Consider the following 15,122-nt stretch of genomic DNA (forward strand, 5'->3'; position numbering starts at 1 on the left):
ACTGGTAGTATTAGTATGAACTCTGCAGTACCTGCAACTACATCTCACACAGGCTTCATACTGTCCATCTCTGTGATGGTTTCCACGCCAGCAAGTCCGCTCAATTACATCTAAGTGATCTTTCAACATACTTTATGTGCGGTTCCCTTTTAGATAGTTGACTTGCACTCCAAAGTCACTCTCAGTTCTGTGTATGTGTACCTGTAATGAGGTCAACAAAAAATTCTTGATGGTTGGTAGTGTAACCTTTGCCCTGAAGACAGCGGTAAGACCTCCATCTATCTGAAATCCATCTTCCATTCTTGTCAAAATTTAGGAGACTACAAGGGTGAGAGACATTTGTAACACTGCAACAGGCTTCAAATGACAAATGTAGGCTCCTGTTTGAGAGGAAAAGTGGAGGACATCATTTTTCAGTCAAATGGCCAGCTGAGGTTATCTGCACATACCAAAAAGTCCTGAAAACCTTCAGCCATGTTTGCATGATGACTGAAGCCTTCAGGATCAATGGTGTGGATTAGGGAACCATCAAGAGGACAGCTGTGATTGTAGAGGTCCAGATTATGGACCCTGAATTTTAACCCTGCTGTCATTTGCTAAGAAGTGTGCATCCTGCCTTACCTCTGGAAAAAAAAGGCTATTATAGAGGACATGAAATCTGGAGGCCAACTTCTTCCCTTGTAGATGAAGTATTAAAATGCTAGTTTTGTTCAGTTAAAATGTGATGTTGTACTGGAAGTGTGAAATATAGAAAAGGCAAGTTTAGCTTCAAAAGAGCAAGTTTGTATTGACCTGTTTAGGTTTTATGTTTTGTGTTTATGTTCATATTGTACACGGCAGAAAGCTGTGTCTGCTCAAATATGAAGTTTCATACTAACTGCAGTTCAATTGTTCCTGACAAAAGCTATGAAAGAGCAAGTCCATGTTGACCTGTGATGAATAGGTTTTATATTCATGCAGTTATGTTTTTGTAAAGTTGTATTGTTACAGTAAGTATGGTTGCTAATTTCCAACTGCATTTTATTGTATGACACTATACTATAGAATATCTTAACCATTTACCACCCAAAATCCTACACCTGATGACACAGGCCAGGCAGAAAACTGATGTTAAAATTTCTTGTGCTGCTGCCTGGCTGTAATCAGATGTGGGATGTAGGGTACCAAATGGAGTCTCTGAGAATTAGAATGTTGGCAAGTGACATGATGATTAATACATAGACATATAGTTGAAAATCTGTGTGATCATTTACACAGAAAAAGGATCTGTCAGCTGAAACATTTACAGTGAGTTCAGGCGGTACATTTGGTCTCAGCCTTGAAGAAACTCAAATCTTTTAAGAGATAATTTTAATAATCCATGAAACAGTCCATTAATAAAGGAAATATGTGTACTTGACTGACTTTGTTTTTCTGCCACTGAACAGAAATAAAACCTTTGCATCTCAATAGATCTACATTTTTTCAAGGTGTTACCCACCACTTACGAATAGTCTGTTCATAGCAGTAGTTGTGTGCTATAATGGATTTACTAAGTGACTAAGGTGGCAACTTTGGAATAGGGAACATGCATGGAATAAAAAGTGTCAAACTATAAGTGAATTAGTTGTGAGTGCGAGCTCACTTTAGAATAGGGAACATATTCTGAGTTCAAAAGACTTAATTTAGAGTTATTTGGACACTATTAACACTTATAGGTGTGTGTTTTCTTATATAAGAATAAACCATATTTATTAGTGTTATTAAGGGAGAACGACTATTCTTGTGGTTGTAAAGGCCAAACTGAGCAAAGTGTATTAAGATCACAATTCATGTACAACAATTTCCTTAATTACTATCAATAAGCAGTAATTAGGAAGATAAAAAACGCTTAGTTAATGGCCTAGTAGTTGTAGAATAAGGCATTGATAAGTTCTTTATGATGACTAATAAAGACCCAATGTACTACTAATATGCATGCTAATAAGCCAATAGTTAATGGTTAATATGTTTACCTTAATATAAAGACATTTTACGAATTGCTTTAAGGTCTTGAACATATGCAACCTACAAGTAGCCACATTATTTAGCCTCCTGCATCCTTCTAAATAATGTGATTAGAGCATTCTGTGGAGGTTGTTATGGAACACTGTCACAGAGACTGCTCTCTCCCTCCCTCTGTCCCAGACACACAGACAGGATAGCATTGCCTCTCTTTCTCATTCACAACCTTAGATGTGCATCTTTATTTTCTGAATTCAGAGGCCCAGTATCTTTGATTTCTAATATTATTATTACTATTTTTTTAATTTGATGACACATTACATTGGCGTGTGGCCAAAATAATGATATATTTACATGTAGTGGTTCTTAGACTTTGTGTTCATATAAGAGGATCAATTGACAGAAATGTGCCATATATATATATATATATATATATATACATCCGTGTTTTCCGCCCTATATACATATGTATATATACAGGGAGGAAAACACGGAACTGTTGGAATGCTACTACAAGAAAGAGTGTCAAAGATGAAGAGCTGGACAGCACCAGGCCCCGATATGATCCATGCTTACTGGCTGAAAAAGCCAAGCAGCACAGATGAACCAGCTGCTAAGGGATGGGTCCCACCCAGAGTGGCTAACCCAGGGCAGGACGGTCCTAATCCTGAGGGACCATAAGAATTATTTATATCATTTATATATATATATATATATATATATATATATATATCAGATCATTCGCAGTTTGTACATGTTAACGATGAATCTTCAATAAATACTACAGTTAGTCATGGACTTCCACAAGGTTCTGTACTTGGACCAATACTATTTACTTTATATATGCTCCCTTTAGGCAAAATTATTAGGAATCACTCCATGCAGATGATACGCAGTTATATCTATCAATCAAGCCAGATGAAATTAATCAATTATCTAAATTACAAACATGTCTTAAGGACATAAAATCCTGGATGAGCTGCAATTTTCTGATGTTAAACTCAGAAAAAAACGGAATTCTTGTACTTGGCCCCAAAAATCTTAGAGACTCACTGTCTAAAGATATAGTTACTCTAGATGGCCTTACCTTGGCCTCTAGCACCACTGTCAGGAATCTTGGAGTTATCTTTGATCAGGATTTGTCATTTAATTCCCACATAAAGCAGACCTCTTGGACTGCCTTCTTTCATTAACGTAATATTACAAAAAATAGACACATCCTATCACAGACAGATGCAGAAAAACTAATCCATGCATTTGTTACTTCTAGGCTGGATTACTGCAACTCTTTATTATCAGGTTGCTCCAATAAGTCCCTTAGATGCATAAGTGGGTCTAAAATGACCCGGTGAGGTCGTTTTCTTGCAATATCTTTGTAATGAAAAGTTGTTATCGTTTCATATTCCAGGTATTCCTCAAACAACATGTTATTGATATAATGCAATTTAAATTTTTAACTTACCTTTTATACATTTTTCAAAATTGTAGTTTTTGTATTACTACCCCAAGCTTCCATAAGTGGGTCAAAAATGACCTGCATTCATTTCTTATGGGACTTCATGGGAATCTTTGATTCTAATCAACTGTGACTGTCAGGAATATGTATTTTGTGGACCACACAGACTATATCATAAGTGTCACCCCTTAAGAAGATTATTATTTTACACAGCAAGATCTGATACAGTATTGTCTTCTTTTTTACCTCATAAACGTGTGTGCGTGTCATTCATGACTACTGTGAGAAAGTTTGTGTTATTATCATCTATCAACAAGTTAGCCTACTTAAAAGTTAGCTCACACTAGCTAGCTAACTTAGCTAGCTAACATTACTGTATGCACTGTGTGTGTGTGTGTGTGTGTGTGTGTGTGTGTCAATCATGACTACTGTGTGAAAGAGTGTGTGTTTATTATCATCTATCATCAAATTTGTCTATTTTGTTTGTGAAACTAGCTACCTAACCAAGCTAGCTAACATTACTGTATGTTACGTGTCTGTGTGTGTGTCTGTGTTTGTGTGCATTTATTTATATAGCTAATTATTGATCAATAGGTTTGCTTGTCATTCAAAACCTTCTCTTTCTTTTTATGTTTTCTCATCCAAGGTGTCATGGCTGCTAGGTATACAGTTGAAATGGTCCTACAGATGCTGGATGAAGAGGCAGTTATGGGATTTGACTAGAACTTGAAATACACACACACACACACACACACACACACACACACACACACACACCACACACGCACCACACACACACACACACCCACACACACACACACACACACACACACCGCACAGGCATTCACACACACACACACACACACAACACACACACACACACACCGCACAGGCATGCACACACACACACACACACACACACACACACACACACACACAAAATGGATATTGACATTGTTCTTATTGCTGTTGTGTAATTTTGTGATGTTGACAGTTTTCAAATTCTTTTCAAATTTTTTTCAAAATGTTAAAAATGTTAAAAAAGTGAAAAATAAAAATATTTCATACGTGTAATCATTCTTGTGTGGACCAAAGTATAATACAAATGATTATTCTTAACTAAAATGACAAAAATGGCATAAAAACCCATTGATTCTAATACGGGTCATTTTTGACCCACTTATGGAACAGTGTAGGGTCCAGTCACTCATGCATCGAAGGGTTAAAATGCTCCAAATAATTCAGAACGCTGCAGCACGAGTACTGACAGGAACTAGAAAAAAAGATCACATCTCTCCTGTACTAGCTTCTCTGCACTGGCTCCCTGTAAAATTTAAAATGCTCCTCATCACCTATAAAGCTCTTCATGGTCAGGCCCCTTCATATCTTAAAGAGCTCATAGTTCCCTATTACCCCACTAGAACACTACGTTCTCTGAATGCTGGGCTACTTGTGGTTCCTATAGTCTCTAAAAGTAGAACAGGAGCCAGAGCCTTCAGTTACCAAGCTCCTCTCCTGTGGAACCAGCTTCCGGTTGTGGTTCGGGAGGCAGACACCCTCACCACATTCAAGAGTAGGCTTAAGACATTCCTCTTTGATAAAGCTTATAGTTAGGGCTGGATCAGGTGAGTCCTGAACCATCCCTTAGTTATGCTGCTATAGGCCTAGACTATCGGGGGATTTCCCATGATGCACTGAGCTCCTCTCTTCCTCTCTCTCTCTTTCTGCACTCATTCATGTCCCATTAATGCATGTTACTAACTTCACTTCTTCCCCGGAGTTCTTGTGCTTTCTCGTCTCGCAGGTTCTTATCAGACCTGGTGGAGCCTCCTGCCATGGTCCTGCTAGATTGCCAATACTGTTGTTGCTGTGCACCTGTCTGTCTGCCTGTCTCTCTCTCTCTCTCTCACCCCAACTGGTCGAGACAGACGACCACCCACCTAGAGCCGAAGCATCTGTCCTAGGTTTCTGCCTTTTAACAGGCAGTTTTTCCTTGCCCTTGTCGCCAAGTGCGTGCTCGTGGTGGTACTGTTGGGTCTCTGTAAATAATGTTATAAAGAGTTCGGTCTTGACCTGCTCTATTTGAAAAGTGTCCTGAGATAACTTCTGTTATGAATTGGCGTTATACAAATAAAACTGAATTGAACTGAATTTAATTTAAAAAATATATTTTGTTTGGTGCAAAACACTGGCAAAGGTCAAAGGGAGATGATAAGAAGAGAGCAGGTTTCTTTTTGTATAATGTTAGTAATAGAAACATCTTCAGAAAGTTTGTACTTGAACATTGAAGTGGCCCTCCTATGAGGATTTAGCCCAAAAACACCAGTCCATGCCATTATTGTGTTACCGGCACCAGACCTATATGTTTTTTACATAAAATGAATCAGTATTTTCATTAATTAATGACACATTCAAGTAATTATTTAATGGTGTATTTAATTATTTATTTATTTATTACATATTGATATGAATATCACTGTCACTATAAGAATTACAGAAGCATGATAGTTTGAGATGTAGTAAATGACAATGAACACAATTAATTGTCTGACTCACTGACAACAGCAAATACATTTCCATATCCACATAAAGTTTTATTGATGTTACTCACCAGTCTCTCCCTACATCATGTTAGCATCACAGGAGTCAGTTTGCAGTATCTTAAGTGTAACAATGAGTTTAATAGATTTTCTAAACCAGGGGTAAAAAAAGGCATAGATCATCGGGTTTAGACAGGAATTAAAATACAGCAGCCAGACTACAAAAGGTGAGGATGAACTACTGTCTTCAATATCCTGGCCTACAAAGGATGGAGAGTAATATGGACAGAAACATGTTAGAAACACAGCCACTACAACACCAAGCGCTCTGGCTGCTTTCACCTCAGATTTCTTAGCAGTTACACGCACTGAACCCTGGAGTGTGACAGCTGTGATGTGTGATCGCATAGCTTGAGCCTGAGACACAGCCACCACAAATACTCTCATATACAGAACTATGATGACAGTAATAGGGCCAATAAAGGTAAAGATAAAGTCAACAACTCCTGTGATATAGTTAAGGACCACAACACACTCTCCGTAGCAGGAATTCTGAGAATCAGGTTGCCTCAGGAAGTCCTTTAAAATTAGACTATTATAGAAAATAGAACAGATCCAGCACAGACAAACACAAATTTTTGTTCTGTCCAGTGTAACTCTGCTGGTGTAACGTAGAGGATCACAAATAGCCAAATAACGATCAATTGATATGAGCACCATATTTCCAACCGAAGAAGAGGTAATAATAAAATCCACATAATAATACAGAGCACACATGAGGTCACCCAGGAACCAGCAAGTCTCTGTGAAAAGGATTTCCACCGGCATCAGCAGCAGGCCCACAAAGAAGTCTGAGACAGCCAGGGAGAGGATGAGGAGGTTGGTGGGGCTGTGGAGCTGCCTGGAGAAGAAGAATTTATGACATTGTCATCAATAGTAGTAGTTAGCAATGGCATTCTTATGGGTGTCAGCTTTAATTATTTTGTCAGTACATTATGTTTAAAAATGTCATATTTTCTAGTAAAGCACACACAGTTATTATTATCTTGAACATTCACATTAAAAAGAAGACATGGGATTCTTGTACATTTTCATTATGTAAATAAATTAGCTTATATATCTCTGCCTGAAGTGGGAGATAGAGATGATGACCAGCAGGTTGAGAGCTGCAGTAAGCAGAGAGATAGAGGTCAGCAGAATGTAAATCAACATGGCATCAGACTGAGGCGGCATGGGTTTCCTGCAGGAAAGGTTAAGAAGTTGTGGAAAGCAGAGTTCAGCTCCTTCTAGAGTCTCCATCTTCAGAGAGAGAAGAAAAGTTGCTGATTTCTGGCTGTCTTGTTTGTACGCGTGTACAAAAGCATATTCAGACAATGACGTGCTATGACTCTGCCTTTTATTGATGGCTACATAACAAGAACCAGAGCACTGGATAGCGTACACTGGTATGCAAAACTTAAACTGAGCATGCGTGGGGAAGGACTCTGTATGAGATAATAACAAATCACACTCAATTATATCTAGCATCCAGTGGGGACAGTGGCTGCATCAAATACATTAAATCGAACATCCAGCATATTCTATGAGAATATTACATCCCTTTTCTTTTAAAAAAAACAAAACAAAACAAAACAAAAGGATGCTTATATATGTAGGTTAACGCCATCCTTCTGGATATAAGTGTAGCATTAGTAACCATGCTTAATGTGCTCTGCAATCCCATATATCAAACAAAACTCAGTGTTACCACTATACATAGAACTGTTGCTGTTCTTTGTTCTATCTTGAACAATTACATACACACTGGTGTTGATGAACTTATTTCCTCAATAAAACTCAATAATCAATAACATTTTACAATTTTTTTTTGTTTTGTTAAGGGCAGCGATCTGCCAAGACCCTTTTACATACGATTACAAATCCAAAATAGCCCTGGGTTTCACTTCTTGCCCAGACCTTGTCTTGTAGGGGACAGTGAGAGGGGTTGTCTCCCTGGCTGTATGTGCGGTGTGCAGTGGTGGGCAAGTTACTTCCAAAATGTAATATATTTCATATTACTAGTTACTTGCATTTGAAAGTAATAAGTTTCTTTACAATATTACCTTCTTTGTACAGTAATAAGTTACTCATTACTTTTTAGTTACTTTCACCAAAATAAACATTTAGTACAAGGCATTACAAAATGAAGGCGCGCAATATTTTGTCATTGCGAATAGTCCTCAATTAACTGTAGTTACTCATAAATATAGTTGGGGGGGGCAACATTAAAGTCTAATGAGGTCTATATTGCATCTGCAAGTAGTGGTTACCATGAATAGCTGAATTACAATAATGTAATGATATAGAATAATTAAACAACCAAAACCTTTACACAACATGACACAAACTCTCTTTCTATGCCTCATTTATTAGCTCCTGAGTTACAAAGTGCGGCCACACAAAAATTTAACAAAAAGGTTACATTTCCATGAAATTAAACATGTTAATAGGTTATACTATTTCAATAATAAAATAAAAGTGCACTTCAAGAATGAGGTCTAACAGCCACGAGACAGGGCATGTTTTGTAATTAAGTATTTTAGAAACTGAGCATATATCCTGCCCTGAAATAGCAGTAATAAAAAAGAGCATGAGAACAGCATAAATAATGCACACATTCAACATTTCAAAATATGGCTCATTTCAGTCCCACAGAGACTTTACAAGGAACTTATGCTTAGAGCCTATTAATATTTTGGTTAGGACCAAACAACAAAGTCTTAATAGACAAAATATACAGCCAAACAAGAGCTAAATATACAGTACAACTGAGGAAAATATACAGCCAAACAAAAGCTGATAATGATGAACACAACTACTGAAGGCATTTAGCCTTGACCTTAGCCTAAGGCTCTACAGAACTACTCCATACTACAAGTATTTGTTATAGCGCAACAGGAGAAGCCGCTGAAAGCGTTCATCACCAAGACGGTTTCGCTTTTGGTGTCCTCCTACACTGAAAAGTCTTTTGACTGGTGCACTGGATGGTGTTGCAGCGTTATGCCACTTTTTTAACTCTTGGAAAGTGGTGCAGGCTTTCCATCACAGGGGCAGATTTAAGATAATCTATTGCCTCTGTTTCTTTCCACAGACATGGGTGCATTTGAGTCATCTAGCTGTGCATCAAAAGAAAAAAGTCATCCTCACTGGGGGCGGCAGCAGCAGCAGCTGGATGAGGATCAGGCATCTGGGCTCGAGGTTCCTCTGACAAGGAGCTGCACTCTGTAGTGAGAAGGGACTTGATGTAGTCTTTTCTTGGTTTCTCACTTACCCAGCGAAGCTTAAACTTCGGCATTGAGACAGCAGCCAGCAATGCATCCTTGGAGTCAAAAGTTGCTGCAAACCGGCTTTTGATTGCTTTCACAATGATGTCAGGCAGTTCACCAGTCATCTTTGACAGGCCATTTTTAATTGCGAGGGTTTTGGCCATCAGAATTTCCAAAGTTGGCAGAAGTGTACCGTAAAAACAAGTGTCCTCACCCTGCAAAATGTCAAGTGCTACGGTGAAAGGTTTCATGATCAAACAGTATTCTTTGAGAAACTGGTATTCCTTCTCATTCATGCATTTAATGTGAAGCTGTGTGCAAAGCTTATTGATGTTGGCATGGGCATTTCAATGATACCCTTGTAGGCATCACAGAATGAGTTCCAACGAGTTATTGTGGGAACAATTAGCCTTTTTTTCACTGACCTCTTCGATACTACGATACACAGCCCTTGAGTCTTGATTAGATGCCAGCCATTTGTCAACTTCATTATTTGCAATTAGATTTAGTGTATGGGCTGCACATCTATGTTGGGGAGGCAGTTCACAAATGCTATGACCATCATCATAAAGTTTACCTCCTTCACCTTGTAAACCTGGTTCTCCCAGTAAGACTTGATCTTTCCAGGCCCACCCCTGGGAGTAAGGTTTCGGATAAGGACCCGATCATCTGGTTGAAGATCTCTACCCTGCACTTTTTTGTCATAGTGGGCCTTTCCACGTGCTGCTCCCTTGTCCGCATTTCTGGCAGAAATCTGGTATGCCTCTTGCATTCTCCTTTTCCAATGGCTCACGTAGTCCTCGTAGCTTCCATGGGCCTTGTCTCCCCCCAACTTGCTTGGGAAGCCAAACTTGAGAGCAAAGTCATTGAAAATCTTATCAGCCACAGTTTTTGGCGCAGGACACCATCCTCATCCACACAGATCTTTCGCCATTGTTTCAACAGTGTGACCACTGCAGGTTGCTCAGCTTTAACCTCAGTTCTGCTCAGTCTTTTGTTCTGATTCCAGAGGACTCTAGACAGGATTTCATCCTCTTCCTGAGCCTTGCGAATTTGGGCTGGAGCAAGAGGCTGACCAGTACTGCCACCTCCACAGTCTTCCACTAGGCTCAAAGCACTAATATTGACCAATCCAATACGCTGGCAAGGGTCTTTCCTTTCCACTGTCATGCTCTCAATAGACGCACCTATTGCCTCTTGAGTGACTTCTGCAGTACAGTTGTTCATGTAATCCTCAATGTTCAAAGGCATCCGAGACAGCCCGTCAGCATCTGAGTTGTTTTTCCCAGGGTGTTAGCGTATGGTAAAGTTGTAGTCGTCCAGTTCCGCCACCCATCTGTGCCCCATGGCATTGAGTTTTGCAGTAGTGAGTGCATACGTCAATGGGTTGTTGTCTGTGTACACTACGAATGACGAGGCATGATACAAGTAGTCACGGAAACGTTCACAGATGGCCCATTTCAACGCTAAAAACTCCTACTAAGGGTGCGGAAGCCATATGCTATCACTCACATCTTCCCTTGCTTACGCTGATACAACACAGCACCCAATCCATCCTGGGAAGCATCATCATGCAGCACAAAGGGCTGGGCAAAGTCCAGGTACCTGAGGACAGGAGGCTCTGTGAGTGCATTGATCAGCTGGTTCAACACTTCCTGGTGTGAACTAGTCCACTGTATGGGTGCGTGTGAAGGTACAGTGGGTACGGAAAGTATTCAGACCCCTTTAAAATGTTCACTCTTTGTTTCATTGCAGCCATTTGCTAAAATCAAAAAAGTTCATTTTATTTCTCATTAATGTACACTCAGCACCCCATTTTGACAGAAAAAAACAGAAATGTGGAAATTTTTGCAAATTTGTTAAAAAAGAAAAACTGAAATATCACATGGTCATAAGTATTCAGACCCTTTGCGCTGACACTCATATTTAACTCACATGCTGTCCATTTCTTCTGATCCTCCTTGAGATGGTCCTGCTCCTTCATTGCAGTCTAGCTGTGTTTAATTAAACTGATTGGACTTGATTAGGAAAGGCACACACCTGTCTATATAAGACCTTACAGCTCACAGTGCATGTCAGAGCAAATGAGAATCATGAGGTCGAAGGAACTGCCCAAGGAGCTCAGAGACAGAATTGTGGCAAGGCACAGATCTGGCCAAGGTTACAAAAGAATTTCTGCAGCACTCAAGGTTCCTAAGAGCACAGTGGCCTCCATAATCCTTAAATGGAAGAAGTTTGGGACGACCAGAACTCTTCCTAGACCTGGCCGTCCAGCCAAACTGAGCAATCATGGGAGAAGAGCCTTGGTGAGAGAGGTAAAGAAGAACCCAAAGATCACTGTGGCTGAGCTCCAGAGATGCAGTAGGGAGATGGGAGAAAGTTCCACAAAGTCAACTATCACTGCAGCCCTGCACCAGTCGGGGCTTTATGGCAGAGTGGCCCGACGGAAGCTCTCCTCAGTGCAAGACATATGAAAGCCTGCATAGAGTTTGCCAAAAAACACATGAAGGACTCCCAGACTATGAGAAATAAGATTCTCTGGTCTGATGAGACCAAGATTGAACTTTTTGGCGTTAATTCTAAGCGGTATGTGTGGAGAAAACCAGGCACTGCTCATCACCTGCCCAATACAATCCCAACAGTGAAACATGGTGGTGGCAGCATCAGGCTATGGGGATGTTTTTCAGCTGCAGGGACAGGACGACTGGTTGCAATTGAAGGAAAGATGAATGCGGCCAAGTACAGAGATATCCTGGAAGAAAACCTCTTCCAGAGTGCTCAGGACCTCAGACTGGGCCGAATGTTCACCTTCCAACAAGACAATAACCCTAAGCACACAGCTAAAATAACAAAGGAGTGGCTTCGGAAAACAACTCTGTGACCATTCTTGACTGGCCCAGCCAGAGCCCTGACCTAAACCCAATTGAGCATCTCTGGGGAGATCTGAAAATGGCTGTCCACCAACGTTCACCATCCAACCTGACAGAACTGGAAAGGATCTGCAAGGAAGAATGGCAGAGGATCCCCAAATCCAGGTGTGAAAAACTTGTTGCATCATTCCCAAGAAGACTCATGGCTGTAGTAGCTCAAAAGGGTGCTTCTACTCAATACTGAGCAAAGGGTCTGAATACTTATGACCATGTGATATTTCAGTTTTTCTTTTTTAATAAATTTGCAAAAATTTCTACATTTCTGGTTTTTTTCTGTCAAGATGGAGTGCTGAGTGTACATTAATGAGAAATAAAATGAACTTTTTTGATTTTAGCAAATGGCTGCAATGAAACAAAGAGTGAAAAATGTAAAGGGGTCTGAATACTTTCCGTACCCACTGTAAGTGGCCTGTCTTTGTCTTTCTTGTATGTCTTGTATGTCTCTCTGTCTGTGATTTTGGGTGTGGGGGAGGTTCCCTCAGGTTTGGAGACAGTCAGTAGGTTGTACAGTGACTTTGCCCTGCAGGAAAAGTTTGGGATGAAAGGGCGGTAATAAGAAAGGAACCCCAGCAATTGTCCCCGACAATTGTAGGTGTTCTCTCTTTTAAAGCCTTCACCGGTGCAACCTCCACAGGGTCCATTGTGTAACCCTCTCCTGTCACCATCTTGCCCAGGAACCTCACACTGCGCTTGAACAGTTCACATTTCCTCGGAATCAGCTTCACACCATGTTCCTTATAGTGCTGGAGGACAAGGCGCACATGGTCCAAGTGTTCCTCGAAGCTGCTGCTGTGCACTAGGTTGTCGTCCAAGTACGGGAGGCAAATTGTGTCTCTCAGGCCAGCCAGGCAGTGTTCCATGCTCCTCTGAAACTCTGCTGGTGCCGCGCTCAAACCAAAGGGAATGCGTACCCATTCGTGGAGCCCCCAAGGCGTGATGAAAGCTGTCAACGGCCAGCTCTCTTCATCTAGGAATCCCTGGTGGTACGCTTTACCCTGGTCTAACACAGAGAACCATGAGCTTCCCCCCAGCGTATCCAGCATGTCCTGGATCCTTGGGATCGGATGACGGTCAGGAACTGACTTGCGGTTGACTGCCGTCCTTCTTGCGTACACATACCACTGGCGATGAATATGGAGACCACGATGGGGTTATCCAGCCCTTGTTCAACAGATCCTGTAGAACACTTCGTTGTGAAGAGGCTTTGGAACGGACATATAGGTCTTTTGCACTGGGCTGGTGTCGTGGAGGGTGATGTGCATCTTAAGAGATGGGATCTAGCCTACATTGTCACCATGTAATGCAAAGACCTGACATTCCTCCCTCAATACTTTCTTTGCTGCTTCCTGTTGAGTTTCAGTCAGGTGTTTGAGATCCACTGGGGGGTCCCATGACTTGGGTCTTTCATCTCCTTTGTCAACAGGTTGTGATGTGCCAGGTGTCTCTTTGGACTTAAACTCTACGTTGTCTGTCTTGCTGGGTGCTGGTTCGTTCTCTCTGTGCTGAATGGCTGCTGAGTATACTGTCTTGACTGATTCCAGGTGTCCAACAACCTTATGGCGATCCAGGTAAACCATGTGGTCAGTGGTGTTTGTTATTGGGACTGGTATGTATGGTACTTTTCTCCCAGGGATACGCACCAGTACTTCATTGAAAATCACACCCTCTGGTGGGGGGTTGAGCATGTCAAGCGAAAACAGCATGTTTTGGCCCCTTGCTTGTGAACCCACATGTGCCCGAATGTAGATTGTGGTGACATGGATAGCCGGCAGGGGCACCCTTTTCCCACCTGTGCGTGCTACTCCAGTTTCTGGATCGGAACCACTGTCCTGCATCAGCGTGACCACATTCTGAGCAGTTTTCACTGTGATGGCAAAAGCTTTACTCACTTTGTGTGCTAGCTGCTTTCTTCCTCCTTTAGTCTTGCCCTCATTTCTGTTGATGACAGCCTCAATGACATTGTACCCTATAATGGGGTCACTGGCAACTGCTCTATCACTAGACACCAGTATAGGAACTTGTAGGTCACTCACCCTGTGGGGGTCACTGTCCAGCCTAAAGCTAACCTCGATCCAGCCAATGTAGGGGATAGGCGTGTCATTGGCAGCAAGAACTGTCAGGGTCTCTTCCTCCAAAAGCTCTGAGATAGGCCTTATGACTGTGTGGGGCAGATGTCATTTACAATGCTAGACTGGGCCCCTGTGTCCCACAGTACTTTAACTGGGTGGTTGTTCATGAAACAACTGATCATACATCTCTTTCCTACCAGTCCCACTAGTCGTGATTGGTCCTTGGTGGGTAGATACTGAACCTCGTTCACAGCTAGTGAGGTGTCTGTTGCTGTCTCTTTGGGTGTTATCTCTGGGGAGACTGTTGAACTGACTGGCACTTGTTTATCTTTGGACGCTCTGTCTTGGACTACTGGTGGTCCCTCTCCTGTAGTCCGCGCCCATTTCCCGACAAGGGTCTCTGTGATGTAGGACCTTGTCCTCGTCTTCCTCTACAAGAGACGCTTTATCTGTCTCTTAATTCAACAATCATCATATTATTTTGATTTTGTTCCACCAGGAGAGTTTTCAAGGCCTCCTCTTTCCCTTTGACCTTTTTGACCCAGGAGGGGAGGTGAGACTGTGGCGCCGACAGTCTCCTGCACAGAGAGCCTGGTTCTTTTCAGATTCTCAGATGGGATCTCTAAGGTGTCAATATGTTTTATCCTCTTTAACAGAACACTGACTTCTCCACAGGTCAGAACGACACCCTACACCTAAAGTGGATCGTGTGTGATAACTAAATGCCTTTTTGATTGTAAATCAGGGTTAGATATCCCTGAAATGTGTTTACATCTCTAGTCTGACAGGTCCACCTCCAGAGAGAAACTCCTCTGGAATCCACATCTGGCATTCTGACA

The 15,122-nt window shown here is 41.4% G+C and overlaps 2 protein-coding genes across 3 annotated transcripts in view; both read right to left on the reverse strand.

Annotated features, from left to right (window-relative positions):
* LOC127365317 (uncharacterized) overlaps positions 1 to 15,122 on the reverse strand; it is a 54,006-nt gene that overhangs the window by 33,021 nt on the left and 5,863 nt on the right. The gene's annotated exons all lie outside the window — the stretch shown is intronic.
* On the reverse strand, positions 5,859 to 7,362 carry LOC127365336 (trace amine-associated receptor 1-like). Of its 2 annotated transcripts, none has more exons than XM_051403347.1 (2): positions 7,106 to 7,362; positions 5,859 to 6,880 (listed from the first exon to the last, which is right to left on the reverse strand). In XM_051403347.1, exons 1-2 carry the CDS (start codon positions 7,276 to 7,278, stop codon positions 6,061 to 6,063), a joined length of 993 nt encoding a protein of 330 aa, XP_051259307.1. In that variant the 5' UTR covers positions 7,279 to 7,362; the 3' UTR covers positions 5,859 to 6,060. The 2 variants fall into 2 exon arrangements, with proteins under 2 accessions (XP_051259307.1, XP_051259308.1); XM_051403348.1 differs by having other exon boundaries at positions 7,067 to 7,198.

The sequence above is a fragment of the Dicentrarchus labrax genome, unplaced genomic scaffold (assembly GCF_905237075.1).
Source record: "Dicentrarchus labrax unplaced genomic scaffold, dlabrax2021, whole genome shotgun sequence".
Taxonomy (NCBI): Eukaryota; Metazoa; Chordata; class Actinopteri; family Moronidae; genus Dicentrarchus; species Dicentrarchus labrax.

Excerpts from the sequence above, each read along its gene's own strand:
- LOC127365336 (XM_051403347.1), bottom strand. The coding sequence starts at position 7,278 with ATGGAGACTCTAGAAGGAGCTGAACTCTGCTTTCCACAACTTCTTAAC. Across the intron at positions 6,881-7,105 it reads ATCTCTATCTCCCACTTCAG|GCAGCTCCACAGCCCCACCA; the intron begins GCAGAGATATAT and ends CTTCTTCTCCAG.